This window comes from Pantherophis guttatus, chromosome 1, assembly GCF_059756535.1.
Source record: "Pantherophis guttatus breed Tessera chromosome 1, ASM5975653v1, whole genome shotgun sequence".
Lineage (NCBI taxonomy): Eukaryota > Metazoa > Chordata > Lepidosauria > Squamata > Colubridae > Pantherophis > Pantherophis guttatus.
In genome coordinates, this window is record NC_142063.1 from 295,117,537 (window position 1) to 295,132,122 (window position 14,586).

The 14,586-nt window shown below is 38.1% G+C and overlaps 1 protein-coding gene across 4 annotated transcripts in view; it reads left to right on the forward strand.

Annotated features, from left to right (window-relative positions):
- Positions 1-291: 291 nt before the first annotated feature.
- Positions 292-14,586, forward strand: part of SUSD4 (sushi domain containing 4) — a 67,571-nt gene continuing 53,276 nt past the window's right edge. Inside the window, exons 1-3 of one of the 4 annotated variants that reach the window (XM_087883160.1) lie at positions 502-656; positions 1,440-1,634; positions 1,846-1,975. In XM_087883160.1, coding sequence (XP_087739286.1) covers positions 1,957-1,975 — 19 coding nt within the window. In that variant the 5' untranslated portion in view covers positions 502-656; positions 1,440-1,634; positions 1,846-1,956. Of the gene's footprint in view, positions 657-1,439; positions 1,635-1,845; positions 1,976-14,586 lie in introns of all 4 variants that reach the window. The other 3 variants (XM_087883161.1, XM_034427892.2, XM_034427896.2) reach the window with 3 other exon arrangements.

Sequence of the window (14,586 nt, forward strand, 5' to 3'; positions counted from 1 at the left end):
CTTCCAGAGCAAGAAGTGGAGAGGTGTAATTCAGGTCACCCTATCTGGGGTTGCCTTTATTCGGACAACCATTAAAGTGCATCCAATGATACTATTGTCTAGCACGGAATGGCCGGATTATTATTATTATTATTATTATTATTATTATTATTATTATTATTATTATTATTATTATTATTATTATTATTATTATTCAGATATTGTAGTTCTGTCCCAAACGCCCATGCTTTGAGTTAAAGAAATTTTTTTCTTTAACGTTGCTGATGTTGCCGCTGCCGCTGCCATCGCCGTGGCTCATTTATCACCGGGAAAACGCGGCGCGGCTGCTGCACTCCTCCCGCCAGACTGGCGGAGAGACCCGGGCCTCCCGGGAAGGAGCGCGGAAAGCGGCTCGCGCACAAAAGCAGGTGCACGCTCCGCCTTCTCATTGGCAGCAGCTGCTGCAGCCGGCGCCGGAGCCTCGCGGGCCTTTGGCTCTTCGCCCCGCCCACCCCTGCAGCCAGGTAGGATGAGCGCGAGCGGTGGCGCGCGCCGCGAGTGTCTCTCAGTCCTCCTCCGCTAAGCAGCCGAGGGCAGTGCGGCGGAGGCGGGCGGGAGTCGCGGTGAGCCCGGCTGGGGAAACGACGGAGGCTCCATGCAGGCAGGCAGCCCTCAAGGTAAGGACCCTCAAGCCTAAAGGAGCCACTGTAAGAGCCGGCGGGGGGCGGGGAGGAAAGGCAAAAAAAAAAAAAAAAAAAAAAGACAGGCGAATCCTGGGGCTCGTCGCGAAGGAGGGGTTGGGGGCGAAAGAAGGTGCGACGTGAAGGGAAATAACTTTACAGTGTTGCTTCCACCCCCATCCCGGTTTTCTTTTTTTTTTAAATACTGCCTTAGGAGGAGATACTCAGAGGTGCTCTTTTGCAAATGACCAAGCGTATCTTCGGAGGAACTGGAGGTGGGAGGGGGCGGGGTTCAGTTGGAGAAAAACTGTGTCGTGTTGTCTACCCGAGTGCCAGCCAGGGGGGACGTGGACACAGGTCCGGCGTGTCCATTACCGCCGGGCACTTTTTTTTTTCCCCTGCGCCGGGAAAAGAAAAAAAAAAAAAAAACCCCAAAGGATTGCATTTTCCCGAGGTGGATCCGTCACATTTCCGGAGAGACCCGAAAAGCGGGGGAAGAATTGTTTTAAGAGACCGGTTTTTTCCCCCCTCTTCTTCTTTTTGTACCGCAGTGCTCCCATCCTGCCAGCAGGGAGCGCAGAAGAGCCGAATGGGGGTAATTTGGTTGGGGGATGGCTTCGGTTCCATTTGCGGGCAAGAAGCCCAAGAAAAGTGTGCCCCCCCCATCTCCCGTCAAGATTCTGAGTGGGGGGGGGAGTTGCGCGGAGGAAACTGCCCCCTCCTTCTACCCCCTCCCCCCCCCACTCCCACGCTAAAGCAGATTGCCTGCTCTGTTTGCAGACCGTTTCAATCCGGATGCCCTTTGCGGATGAAAGATGTATCATGGAATGAACCCGAACAGCCGGGATCCGTTCCTAGAGCAGCCGCTGCCGCCGCCGCCTCCACCGCTGTTTCAGCGTTGCCAGTCTAAACTCTCCCTGGTGGTCTTGTGGTTCCAATTGGCGCTGTGCTTTGGCCCTGCACAGATCACAGGCGGTGAGTGAGCGGCTGGTTCGTGTGACAAGCGGTAGCAAAAAAAAAAACAACAAAAAACCCCAAACGCCCAGCTATGAGGAGGGCGGGAGGAGGGGTGAGAGAGCTCAGGCTGCTTCTGACAGGCAGGTCCTCCTTCGCGCGGGAGGAGGCAGCCTCTGGCTATTGATCTGATGGGCACAAAATGCTGAAACGGGAAAACATCCTCCCACAGCCTTGCCTGCCTTGCTGCTTCTGGAGTCAGTGGATTGTGAAAAGAGAAAGGCTTGAAGGTAAAATCCTGGTTTTCCTCTCATTCAAATCCATTAGAGGAGCGACCTCTTAAATGGCTGCATCCTACCCAGGTAAGTTAAAAGGGGTCCTCCTTAAAATAAATAAAGTCCCGCAGAAGAAGATACTTCATGTAGAAAGCTGTAAAAGAATTCTTACCCTTCAAAGATACTGAAAATAGGACTAGGAAAGTGCATCTTCATTTTCTTCTCTTATGCTTCTAACTAGAAAGTAAGGAACAATGCAATTATTCTGTTTCTATTTTAGAGAGAGAGAGATACACTAATCCTCTCTGGAACAATTCTTTCCTTGCTCTCCTAAGTAGATATTACAAAGTTCAATTATATATGCTGTAGAAAAGTTACCTTCCAATCCACATTAATAAATCCTCCAATTATTATAAAATTCCACTTAATATTAATATCTGGAACACACTCGTGCAAAGTTTTCTTTAAAATTGGATTTCTTTTAAAACTAAGCTTTAATATTGTGGTACATTGTCCATTTCCAAAGGAAAAGGCTAGATAAAGGCACCCATTCATGTTGAGAAAAATTAGGAGTTAGTGGTTGTTTCTTATTTGGCCAGACAGAGATAAGTAGCAGCTGTATCTTTTTGGGCAGTCTTTGCATGTTGGGTGACCTGGAAGTTGAATGATCCCACTTTATAAAATGAAAAAGGACATCACACCATTGCCCTCATTTTGTTTAATCATGCTGTCCTGAGTTCCAAGTATTTATAAAGAGAAAATTTTCATCCAGGAATGTTTTAGTCTCCAAAAATGATGTTGGCAAATGTCCCAGATGTAAGGATGGACATACCTTACCTATCCATATTATAAAGATAGCCCATATAGGACTGCAGTTCAGGCTACCTGGGGCTACAGTGAAGACAATTAGGAGATTTCAGTTGTCATAAGTACAGCTGTCCAAGTGTTTCTGATCATTATTGGACAAGTGTTTGTCCAATCAATCTCAAGGACTGCTTTCATTCGTGCCAACCAACCTGCTTATTAAGTTCAATAACTGGCTGTTGTTACTTGTCCATCTTTGCTTTAGCTGATCAAAAGAGTGTCTTGTCCTCACAAGGGGATAAGGGGTTACTATAGAAACTTCATATATCCAAGGTCCTAAATACTGTATTGGTTCTTTCTGGTCTTTTCTTTAAGTGGGTTTAATTAAGCTGTTCTGATATTAACTGTACTGTTGATTTTTAATATATGGGTTAAACTGATCAATGCTGGCTTTTCTATGTGTTTTTATTTTATTGTACTGTTGATAGCCACTTTTGGAGGACTTCTGTCTACAATATTTTTTGAAGATAAATAGAACTATTTATAGTAGTATAAACTGATTGTTGCATTTTAGCTTTTAGATATTATATTTGCAGACTTCTCTTTTTGAAATGTTAGGGTTGCCTATGGTCTTGTGAGCTACTCAGAAGGGAAATAGTATGTGAACACAGCTCTTCCTATGTTCATTTTAAAACTAAAATGAAATGCATTCCTTAATTTGAATTAGATTGTGAGGAAAACAAAACCCTTTTTAGTTTCGGTGCAATAAAATGCTTTGAACAATCCTACCATTTCCTAATTGGATCATGTTGAACCTCTCATTTAGTGAGAAGAAAACTGTTAGTTGAAGGAATTGTGTAGCTTTCTCATGTGAGGTTAACACAGATGCAGTTTTTAATGTTAAAATTAAATAGTCTGGCTTTTGTTTAACAGCAGCCTGAAGGTTTGATAGTCAAAAAGATGACCCCATTGTTCATTTATAACGTTTTGTCAATTAGAGTTTTTGTATGTTTCTTAATGAAATCACAGTGAAATGAGGTCTGAACCTAAAACTGAATTAAGTGAGTTTAAGCTTTGTAAAGTCAGCTGAGCTTTGACCCAAAGTATCCTCAAAAGCTATTTGGGTATTTCAACAGCATACCCAAGGAAATAAACAAAAAAAAAATCACATATATTTCAGCCTACAGAAAAGTGAAGTTAGGATGCATTAGCAAATGTGAATTTAGTTACGATATAGTTTAGTTTTCTTTGAACCAGCCAGCTGCACAAAAATGCAGAGGGTGCTATAGTAAGATGGAGTATGTGTTCAGAGCATCTCTTGCATTGAAAGAATCGATATAAGCACCAGTTGAATGTTTGCATTAAACAGAATCCATTAGTTGCATCTTGGAACATTTTTTCCTGTTCCAAAACCCCTTGTTTTTCCTCATTGCCATTTCTTTTTATATTTATGCTTTTGCCTTCTCTTTCACTTGCTTGTTCAGGGTCTAATCTCACTTCTTTTGGCTTTTTGTTATTCATTTGCCTCAGACATTTCCTTCTCCCTTTCCTTTCCAAAATTATTCATGTTCTTTCTTCTCTCCTACATTTGAATCAGAAAGTACAGCTAATTTTTTGCTGGATCATAGAAGCACTTTCAAGCCTTTGTTATTTTCCTGTCTTTTTCAGGTACCTGCACAAATATGTTGTTTTTTGGGGTGCAGTGGAGGGTATGACTTTGAAACTGTGTGTTCAGGATTCATCTAATCATGTGGGGTTTTTTAATGCTCTATTTGCTTGTAAAGCTGTCAGCACACATTGGGATAGAGTTCAATATTTGAAGGAATAAAATCTTCTAATTGGGAGTGAAATCTTTTAATGTCTTGTATTATTATCCCAGTTTTAAAAACAGATCTTTTGCCACTATTCATTCTGTGCATATGGCAGTCCTCTGCTTACTGTACCCAGGAATTCCTTTAAATATAATGACATCTGTGTAAGTATGTGTTTGTATACATATATATGCACACAAGGACATGCATACTTTTCTTATTCCAAAAATTTTCAGAAATTATGCTGGAAGAATACTGAACAGGTAGTCTTCAACTTGCAACCATTCATTTAGCAACTGTTCAAAGTTGCAAAGTCACTGAAAAAAGTGATTACAAATGGACTTTGCACTTAAAGACTATTGCAGTGTCCCCACAATAACATGCTCAAAATTTGTGCACTTGGCAACCATCCTTGTATTTATGATGGTTGCAGTGTCCCATGGTCATGTAATCACCATTTACTTTCCAGCCGGCTTCTAACAAACAAAGTTAATGGGTGGAAGCCAGATTTGAATCTTAACAACAGATTCAATTAACTGCAATTATTTGGTTAACCATTGCAAAAAAAGGTGGTAAAATCAGGCATAACTCACTTAATAACTGCCTTGCTTAGCAACAGAAGTTCTGGTCCCATTTATCATAACTCGAGGACTATCTGTATACCGATAATACGAAAGAGCCTAAATAAGAACCAGTATCATGTAGTGATTAAATATGGAGACCTGAGTTCTAGTTCTCCTTTAGGCACAGAAGCCAGCTGGGTGACTTTGGGCTAGTCATCTCATTTGGCCCTAACCAGAGTCAGGCAGGGTCTGTGATAAAGCTGGCTGAAAAACAAAACCCTCATTGCATCATGGATTGCTAAAATTTGCTGTAAGAACTAGGCAAGTACAGTGTACAATAAAAGCAAACAAACTTGCAACTAAAGAGAAATACTAAAACAAGTACAACAAAAAAGCACTGGATGTTTTAACAACGGAATCTGGACTTTATTAATGTTTGAATTCTTTGCTGTAGGAAAAATAATTTTTCTTAAATATTCTACATATTTTATACAATACAAAATGAGTGTCAAGAACACAGGATGGAAACAAATTTCTGTAATATACTATTTTGCATCAGAGCAATTTTATTTATCAGGTTACCCCATAGATTGTTTTGACTTAGTACTGCATTGATACTGTGTTAAAGAAGCTGTAGTTGCCCGAGTCTTTCATAAATCCTAAAAACATAAACTATGATTTATTAAGAAAACCAAACACGTATGTTCCCAGGGAGTGATGTTCCATGACAAGTAAAACATTTTTGCAGTTATGTGTACATACAGTATGCTCAGAATGTTCTGGAAAATTTCAGAACAAACAGTATTTAAGAATGTAGAACAACATACTTTCAGAATGTAAGTTCTGTAATGCACATTAGTTTTCTTCTTTACATGTATATATAGGGTTCACTGCAAGTCTGTGCATGTGGAAAATATTCTCACAGACCTTTTTATAGCTCTTCTTCATCACTTTCTTTGTACCAGTTCTTAGTTTTACTGCTAATAGAGAAGTAAATGTGCTCCACAACATTGCTGGCTGTTGTGAATAATGTGCTTTGCATTTAGTTATCCAGTAACCTACTTTCTTTAGAGACATACCAGTGTGACAGTCTTTGAAATGAGTACCTTAATGTTGGGATTTCTAAGGGGAGGGGGAAATGGTATTTGAGAAGTGTGAGAGACAATTATTACTGTGGATTTTTGGATCTATTTTAGAAAAAGTCATAGTGTGGTAACATTCCTGGTCTTCAGATTTGATAAAGAAGTGCAATAGACTCTTTTTTTTTTTTGGATTCTTTGATAAATGTACTATGTTTATGCTAAGCTACAAGACGAGAGAGCTATGGAATTGGGGCACGCAGATGATCTGGCTGTTACTCTATTACGGTGGTTGGAATTAATAATTTGGATGTAAGACACCACTATAGACACTATATGGAATACAAATATAAAGTCACTCGGGTGTTTTTTTTTTTTTTTAGAAGATATTTGTTATTGATGGGGGCAGATGGTAATTGAAGATACCGAACATACTGTTGGAATTAGGATGTGATGTTACCCTAACATGGGTGATGGAGTTAACAATCCAGCTGAAAGACATTACAGAAGATATCATATGGATTACAAGTTTAAAGTCTTTTTTAAGAGGATTTTATTTACATAAGGGAATATTTTTTAGTGGTGTGGGCAGAAGAATAAAGATATTAAGAATTATTAAGTATGGTAGTCTTGTAGGAAAGTGGGTGGAGACAGGTTAGCTTATTGGATGTTTAATTTAAGAAAAGGGATATTATGTTTAGATATGAATATATGTAAAAGATTTGAGTTAAGAGATATATCGATGGGGGTGGAGGAAATGGGTAGACTATGAATTGAATAAACGTTAAATTAGGATTTATTATATAGTCTTATAGTGGAAGGTTGCTTTGAAATGTTATATTAATATACATAAAAGATTTGATTTAAGAGATACATGTATGGGGGGGCAGAAAAAGGGTAGATTATGAGCAGAAATTGCTAAACTGGGAGATATAATAATATTATGCTAAATTAGGAGTTATTATATAATGTTATAGCAGAATGTTATTTTGAAATGTATAAGGGGGATATAATAATATTATTAGAAAGAAAGGGTCAGCATATGGGGGATGGAGCAAGGGGATGGTAAAGTATTATATAATCTGTTATGAATTTGGGTTTTATTTTGAAGAAGCCACAGGGGGAGGGGAGGGGGAGGGGGGTTTAGGGAGGAGGGGGGAAAAAGGGGGAAAAATTGTATTTGAAAAACTTTTTCGATTAAAAAAAAAAGAAGTGCAATAGACTGTAAAGGAATGCTTTTTGAATATTTTGTAGAAAATATACATAAATTGTGTATCAAATAGCAGTTGCTTATTTGTTTTGGCATTTGTTTTTCAAATAAAATTTCATTATTAAAAGAGCCACTTAGTTTTGTATCCTGGTCACATCTATACAGGTAGCTTATATGCTCCCCTCCCTTTCTGGAGTCAGCAAGAAATTGTGTCACCCTAAATCTTGCTTTCCTGAAGGGTACCCATACTCTGTTTTCTGAATGGGCTCCTGCTGTACTGCTGTCTATGTAACTTTAATGTGTAACATTTTGAGGGCTGGTTGATGTGGAAGATGGTTCTCTCAACTGAAATTCCAACCATGCCCTACATCATTCAGCATGTGAAAGACCTTCTCCAGTGGCAATGCGCAATTCCCTGGCCATTGTATGCACTGTGCTTTTTTTCTTTCCCATTGCACTGCTGAATGATTTGTTTGTTGCGATTCCTTGAAACTTTGGCTTATCTCTTTGCTGGTATCTAGTGGTCCTCCAGATTTGTGCAGACAAGATGCAGCCAGTGGATAAGTGCTACTGAAGTGTTAAGAGTTGAGAAAAGGGGTTTACTGTGAGGATTGGTGGAGAAGCTATAAATTATCCTAACAACATCACAAGAGGAAAGGAAGCAAGGAGGGAAGGGAATTCTCTGCCAGGCAGGCTGCAGAAGTACAAGAGCTGAATTTTTCAATTTACACTTTGAATTATAATCCATTTCAGACACAGACTGGTCGGTTTCTAGGCTTTGTGCTCTAGATTTCACAAATCCACTTTTTAAAATCAGGCTGCCGAAGCAAGAGATCCTGTTTTTATTACAGCCAAAAGAAAACTAAGGGACAGGAACCAAACTGAAGAGTGTGAGCCCACAGGAAACTAGCAGAACTACTTGGAGCCACAAGATTGCTAGCGTGAAATGCATCATTTCCAGCTACCTCCATGGAGTGTATCAACACATCCTATGTTTCCTGCTCTGCACATGTTAAAAAGTAGAGAAAACTTCACATCCATACTCGAGCACCTTAAGCTATTCTTGGGTTATTTCAGCTTCAGACAGACATTGTAACACAGGGCTTCCAGAGGAAGAAATTGTGGACTAAAGACAGCTTTGTGAAAAGCAGAGCCGATGACTGTGTGAAGAATGAAGAGCTGGTGAATAGACTGGCTCTTCATACTTCTCTGACAAAGAGAGGATGGGATTTATTTTTTTAGCATATGGCATTGTTATATTAGCCAGGAGACTACAATGCTAATGCAGAATAATAATTGGCTGTCTGTTTACCAGCTCTGTTAGGTACATGCTTATGCTCTTTCCACCATGCACCACAAGAGGCAAGCTAACTTCGCACCAGAGAGAAAGGCAAGTGGCTTTTTCTGCAGCATCATCCAAGGTCCTTCTCCTTCCATGAAAGCTGCCTCACAAATGAGCGTCACAACCAGGAAGGTTCAGTGACAGTAGGATTCTAACTGCCACACAAAGCTCTGGCTTTGCCCCACAAAAATGGGTACCTATTTATCTACTTGTACAGAACATGCTTTCAAACTGCTAGGTGAGCAGAAGCTGGGGTGAGTGATGGAAACTCACCATGCTACATAGTGCTAGGATTCAAACTGCTGGAGCAGAGACCATCTTCAGCATCATTAAGCCACTGAGCCACCACGCCTCTTAAGAGGATGGGAGATTGCCCACAAGTACTATAGATCGTTGCTACTCCTAAGGAGACCTCAAGACAGCAATCTCCAACCAATTTTGAGCACTGGGAGTTGTTGGAATAGCCATCCTGTTCAAACCACAAATGGTGCCTTTAAAAGGACACTACATTTCCATACTTCATTTTCTAATCTCATTTGGAAATTGCTAACTTTTTTCAGCTATTAGAAACCTTTGGATTGATAAGGCTGAAAATACCAGGTAAGTGCTTTCAAACTTTAATGAAACAAATTTTAACTAAAAGCTTAAGAATTAAAAAAAATTGAATAGAAAAAAGGCAATTAAGACTTTGATTTTATATAGTTATAAATGGATTGGGCATGCAGATAAATTTTAAATAAGATCTTGGAGTTAATTATAAAGAATGGTGATTTGCATATTTTTCTATAACAAAAAAAGATGTAAATAGTTTTTTAAAAAGTTGAACACTAGAGGGAACTAAAGATTTTAATTAAAGGAGAAGAATACATAAACCTGATTAAATATCATAACACTGGAAATACTAATGGATATTTTGGAAAAATGGAATCAGAAGTTAATATCAAGTGTCACTTGCAATGTTTGCTTCTGTGAATAGTTTGTGGGAAAGAAATGGCAGAAGAGGAATAAGTTTTGTCTGACAAGACAAACTGAGTGGAATGAAGCATCAGCACTGAAAGTGGATCTATAAATCACAAGCTGCAAGGATGATATGGAAAAACATGTTTCATTGGGCATACAAAAGAAATCAGTTGATACGTTAAAAACTCAAAAAGAAATTACAAATAATAAATTTTAAAAATGACCTGCTTAATACTTTTATATTAGATTTGCAAAAGATGTTTGTTAAAGCTTGGGTGAATTTTGTGAGAAGGGGTAAAAAAAAAAAGAAGAAAAGTAATCAAGTCCTATATGACATTACTTGAATGGGCTAGAGATTAAGATTGCTAGAAAAAGAAAGGAATATAAAATTGGTCTATTTGATCAAAGTTAAAATATGTGTTATTACTGGCAACTCTTGATGAACTTTCTGGAACCAGGTTTGAAATGATGATGCTTTATGAATATGTTTATATATAAGAGATGGGATGTGGGATGAAGAATTCATTGGTTACAAATTAAGAAGAGGTGAAAAATTGCCAAAATTATTTATACTTGTGATGTAGGTTGCAAATCCCTTCCTTCCTTCCTTCCTTCCTTCCTTCCTTCCTTCCTTCCTTCCTTCCTTCCTTCCTTCCTTCCCTCCCTCCCTCCCTCCCTCCCTCCCTCCCTCTCCTTTCTACTTTTTAATTTATATTTTTATTGTTGCAATTATAATCTTTACTAAAGTTGTTTTTTTTAAAGACACTTAAGATGCAGATGAAGGCATATTATAATTAGTCCTCAACCTTCAACAATATGTTTATAGTAGCACATAAAAAGTTACAAAAAGTCCTCAAATCTATGATAGTCACACAATCACCATGATCATATGATCATGATCATGATCTGGATGCTTGGCAACTGTCTCACACTTACAGATAGTTCTCAACTTATGGCTGGTCACTTAGTGTCACGAGTGTTTCCAGGATTGCTGTGGCTACTTGCCTACTCACAAACAGTATGGTTTTAATCAAGCTATCTCCTGTTTGCAATTACCTGCAAGCCTTCCCCGCCCTAGTTAATTGCAGGTTAACTCCCCATATAAGCAAGGACCTTTTCGCTTGCTACTCAGGCCTAAACCAGTTTTAGGCCTAGATGCAAGAGCTCTTGCTGGAAGCTGCAAGCAGGGCTCAGTGCAACGTCGCAGATGGGAGGAGAAGCACAGATAAGGACTCCGGATGCTGTTGCAGAGAAACTCCTACGGATGCTTGCCTTTTGCTGTTTTGAAGCGTGCAAGCTATCATCGGGACTGCTGTTGCTGGACATTCTTCCTCCCACACACTTTAAGCTACGTTTGCTGTTTGAACTATTTTTACTTACCGAAGCTGCTTATCTTCATGTTAGCTTTACTCTCTTATGAACTGTTTCGGTATTGTGGAGAGGAATCTAGGGAGATAGCCTTGCTTCACATAACCAAGATAAGACTTTGTTTTTAATCTGCTTTCTTAAAGACATAGTGCTTTTTAAATGTTTTAAAGTAAATTATATTTTTACACAAGACGCCTCTGTCAGATTTATTTCAGTCTCAGTGTGTTTGCTCATGAGCTGGTTCACGGTCCAGGGTACCCCTCAACCCCATTTCCTAACACTTAGCAATGTTTCAAAATTATGACAAGCCTGCCAAAGGTATGTATTACCTAGTCCCAAAGTTATATCTATTGCAGCACCCCTGTGGTTGCCCTTATGACTGACTGCAGAGATGCTGCAACATGCCCCTGTCTGTTTTTCCCCCATCCTTCTCATAGGCATTGGGTCAACTCTGCCAACCCACTAAGTTTCAAATGCTCCTTCCCACCCCCTATCACCATAGATGGTCTAGTAGAGGTAGATGGACTTGTGCCTGTACAAGTCCCCCAGGATCTCCTGAGGCAATAAATGCATACGGGAGAGCAAGGATGGGGACTCATTAAGAGAGTTCACTCCTGACTCCTGAAAGCCCTCCTGACTTTCAACTGTAATGGGTAGGCTCTATTATGGTTGTAACTCTAGGATTACCTGTACTGCATTTGCAGAGTCCTGCAGTCATGTGATTATCATTTATGACCTTCACAGCTGGCTTCCAAAGTTGCAAACTTGATGTGGCAGGAGATCACAAGTCACAGTCATCCAATGTCTTGCTTAACAACTGAGGTGATTGCCTTAATGACCTTGGCAAAAAGGTCATAAAATTGGATGTGGTCACATGATGCCTTATTTAATGACCATATCATTTAATGATGAATTTTCTGATCCCTATTGTGGTTGTAAGTCTAGGACTATCTGTAATATATATTATCTGTTTTTATATAATTTATTATAAACTGCACAGAGTCAAATGAGCAAGATGGCTGGCTTAAATTGATTACAAACAGGCAGATATACATGTTAAATAAATAGTGGGCCATCCTTGCAAGACTATGTGGATTTGATGTTCCTACCAGTGAAATAATGAAAGCAGAGGAAATGTTACAAAGTAATATAACTATGATGTTACTTAAAAAGGACTCTGTTGGTCCTTTTTAATTATTATGCTAATAGCATATTTTTACATCTTATGATGTCACATAAGGCATAAGACTTTTCTAGCTGATATAAGAATGTTTAACTTGGAATGAATGTCATTCATACCTTAGTTCTGTGAATCTTGTCAAAAGGGAATTATTTACTATGCTAAGAGGCATTTACCCAATCTGCCTATAAATTATTCACAGAAGCACCAATATTTATGATAAACAGTACATTTTATTAAAGAAGTGTAATGGCAATGCATGACTAAGTTACATCTAAATTTAGACTTTGCTACAAAACCATACAGCTGTTAAGATACTGCATTTTCATATTTAGATTTAGACTTCTTTGATTTTGCTTAATTAAGAGCATTATGAAACTTCCTAATAATCATACATGCATTGGCTTCCAGTATGTGTCTGAGCTTATTGGCAAGCAGCTTTAAAGCCATACCTGATTTAAAACCCAATTACTTGTTCCTTTATCTGGGTCTTTTTCTTTAATGCCATGCCTTCAAATATATTATTGAAAAAGTCATCTTTTCAATGATGACACAGCATCATGTGAATGCACTTCCTAATTGCTTATGGTTTGTCTGAATTTAGTGCCTTTTTTAAAGGAAGGAATACAAGTATCTCTGTTCAAACTAGAGTATGAGAGTATGAATAATAAAAATTTAAGAGATTAAATATGAGGACCCAGATAATTGGGGGCAATAAGTTGACCCTGTAAACCGCTGTAAACAGAAATAGATTGAAATTTTTTCAATGAGCATATTTTCTAAGTTTTCTAAAAATTGAAGATTTTTTTGCTATGGCACTCAGTGTGCCATAACCACTGGGATGATCATGGCCAGTTTATGCCATAATCTTTCAACTTCATTTTTCAGATACTTTGTGATCTCCAATTCTTTGTCTTCTCTTCTATATCTCTTGATATTGCTACAACAATTATCCACATTTTCTACTTTTCAACCATAGTCAAATTTAGTATGTTATGAGCCAAATTTAGTATATTTATCAGTTTGTATATACAATATCACTATAGGGATGCAATGTATAGTGAATAGTCATGTGTTTTCTTGTTATTTAGTTTAAACTGTCCAGTTCAGCTTGTGTCCAGTTAATAATTGCAACAGTGCATTGTATCATACATGTCTCAGGTATTGATAGCTTTGATGATGTTTGCATTATTCAATTTTACATTTAGCTTTTTTCTCACTCTTTGCATATATTCTCTAGTAATCACATTTTTAACTTGCCCATGCTTGCTATTATCCAATTTAAAATACCCAGATACTTGTAGGCTTTATCCTGACAGCTCATAATTACTATTATGGTTGGTTGCGCTCTCAGTTGTTTAGACTGGATTTGATTTTTAATTGATCTGGGAAAGACAGATATTTTATTTGATAGTATTAAAGGTATCATCACAGGATGTAAGCTGTTCCAAGTAAAGCTGACTTTTGCAATTGACTGGTAAAGATTTTGTCAATGCCAGTTGTTTGATTTTGTCAATGCTAGAATTTTATCTCTTCACTAATATGTTTGTTTTTTTATGGAAAAGTGAAATATGTGAAACCATGACCTTATAAAAAGATTAAAAGATTTGGGTAGATGTTTAAAGAGCTTAAAATATAATAATATTTTTATATACATATAGATAACAGTTATCTAATTATTACTTCTCCACTTGTAAAACTGTGTGTCCAGTAAGTCTTGAAAATATCACTAGATTGTTGCATGTAAATCAAGTAATTCATTTGCATGACAACTAAACCATTGCATTGACAACTAAACCAAACTATAAAATACTATTTATTCCCTTGATAGGCTAAGATATAAATAGGAGGAAAAATTGTTTTCCTTATATCACTGTTATCTCTGTAGTGTTTAGAAGCAATAAATAAATAAATGTATGGCCCAAGCTGAAAATGAATGTAGTTTTTGGTGCTTAAAAATACTGAACCTTTTCCATCCCCCCCCCCTACCATTATTGATTTGACTGTATCTATAAAAGTCAACTTTTACATGAGGAACAAAAAAAAGAGGAAGTTTCATGTGCATCGACCCTAGCAGAAAGGTGAAGAGATTTAACTATAATCATGCTATTTTTAAAGCTTCCTCTGCAGTGAAGAAGCCTAACTATTATGAAGGAATATAGTGAATCAGCAGCTAAATGTGCCATCTGTAGGTGTTCTTTGCTGTCTCACTTCATGTTTTTATTGTTGTTACCTCTTTAGAATTATGTATAAACACTACTGTAGGAGTAGAACTAGAGTCATTTCTCTGTAGGTGGATCAGAACATTCTCTGACTGCAAAACAGTTCAGTTTCATGTTGTGACCATAATTCACACTGATTGCACCATATACTAATGACAA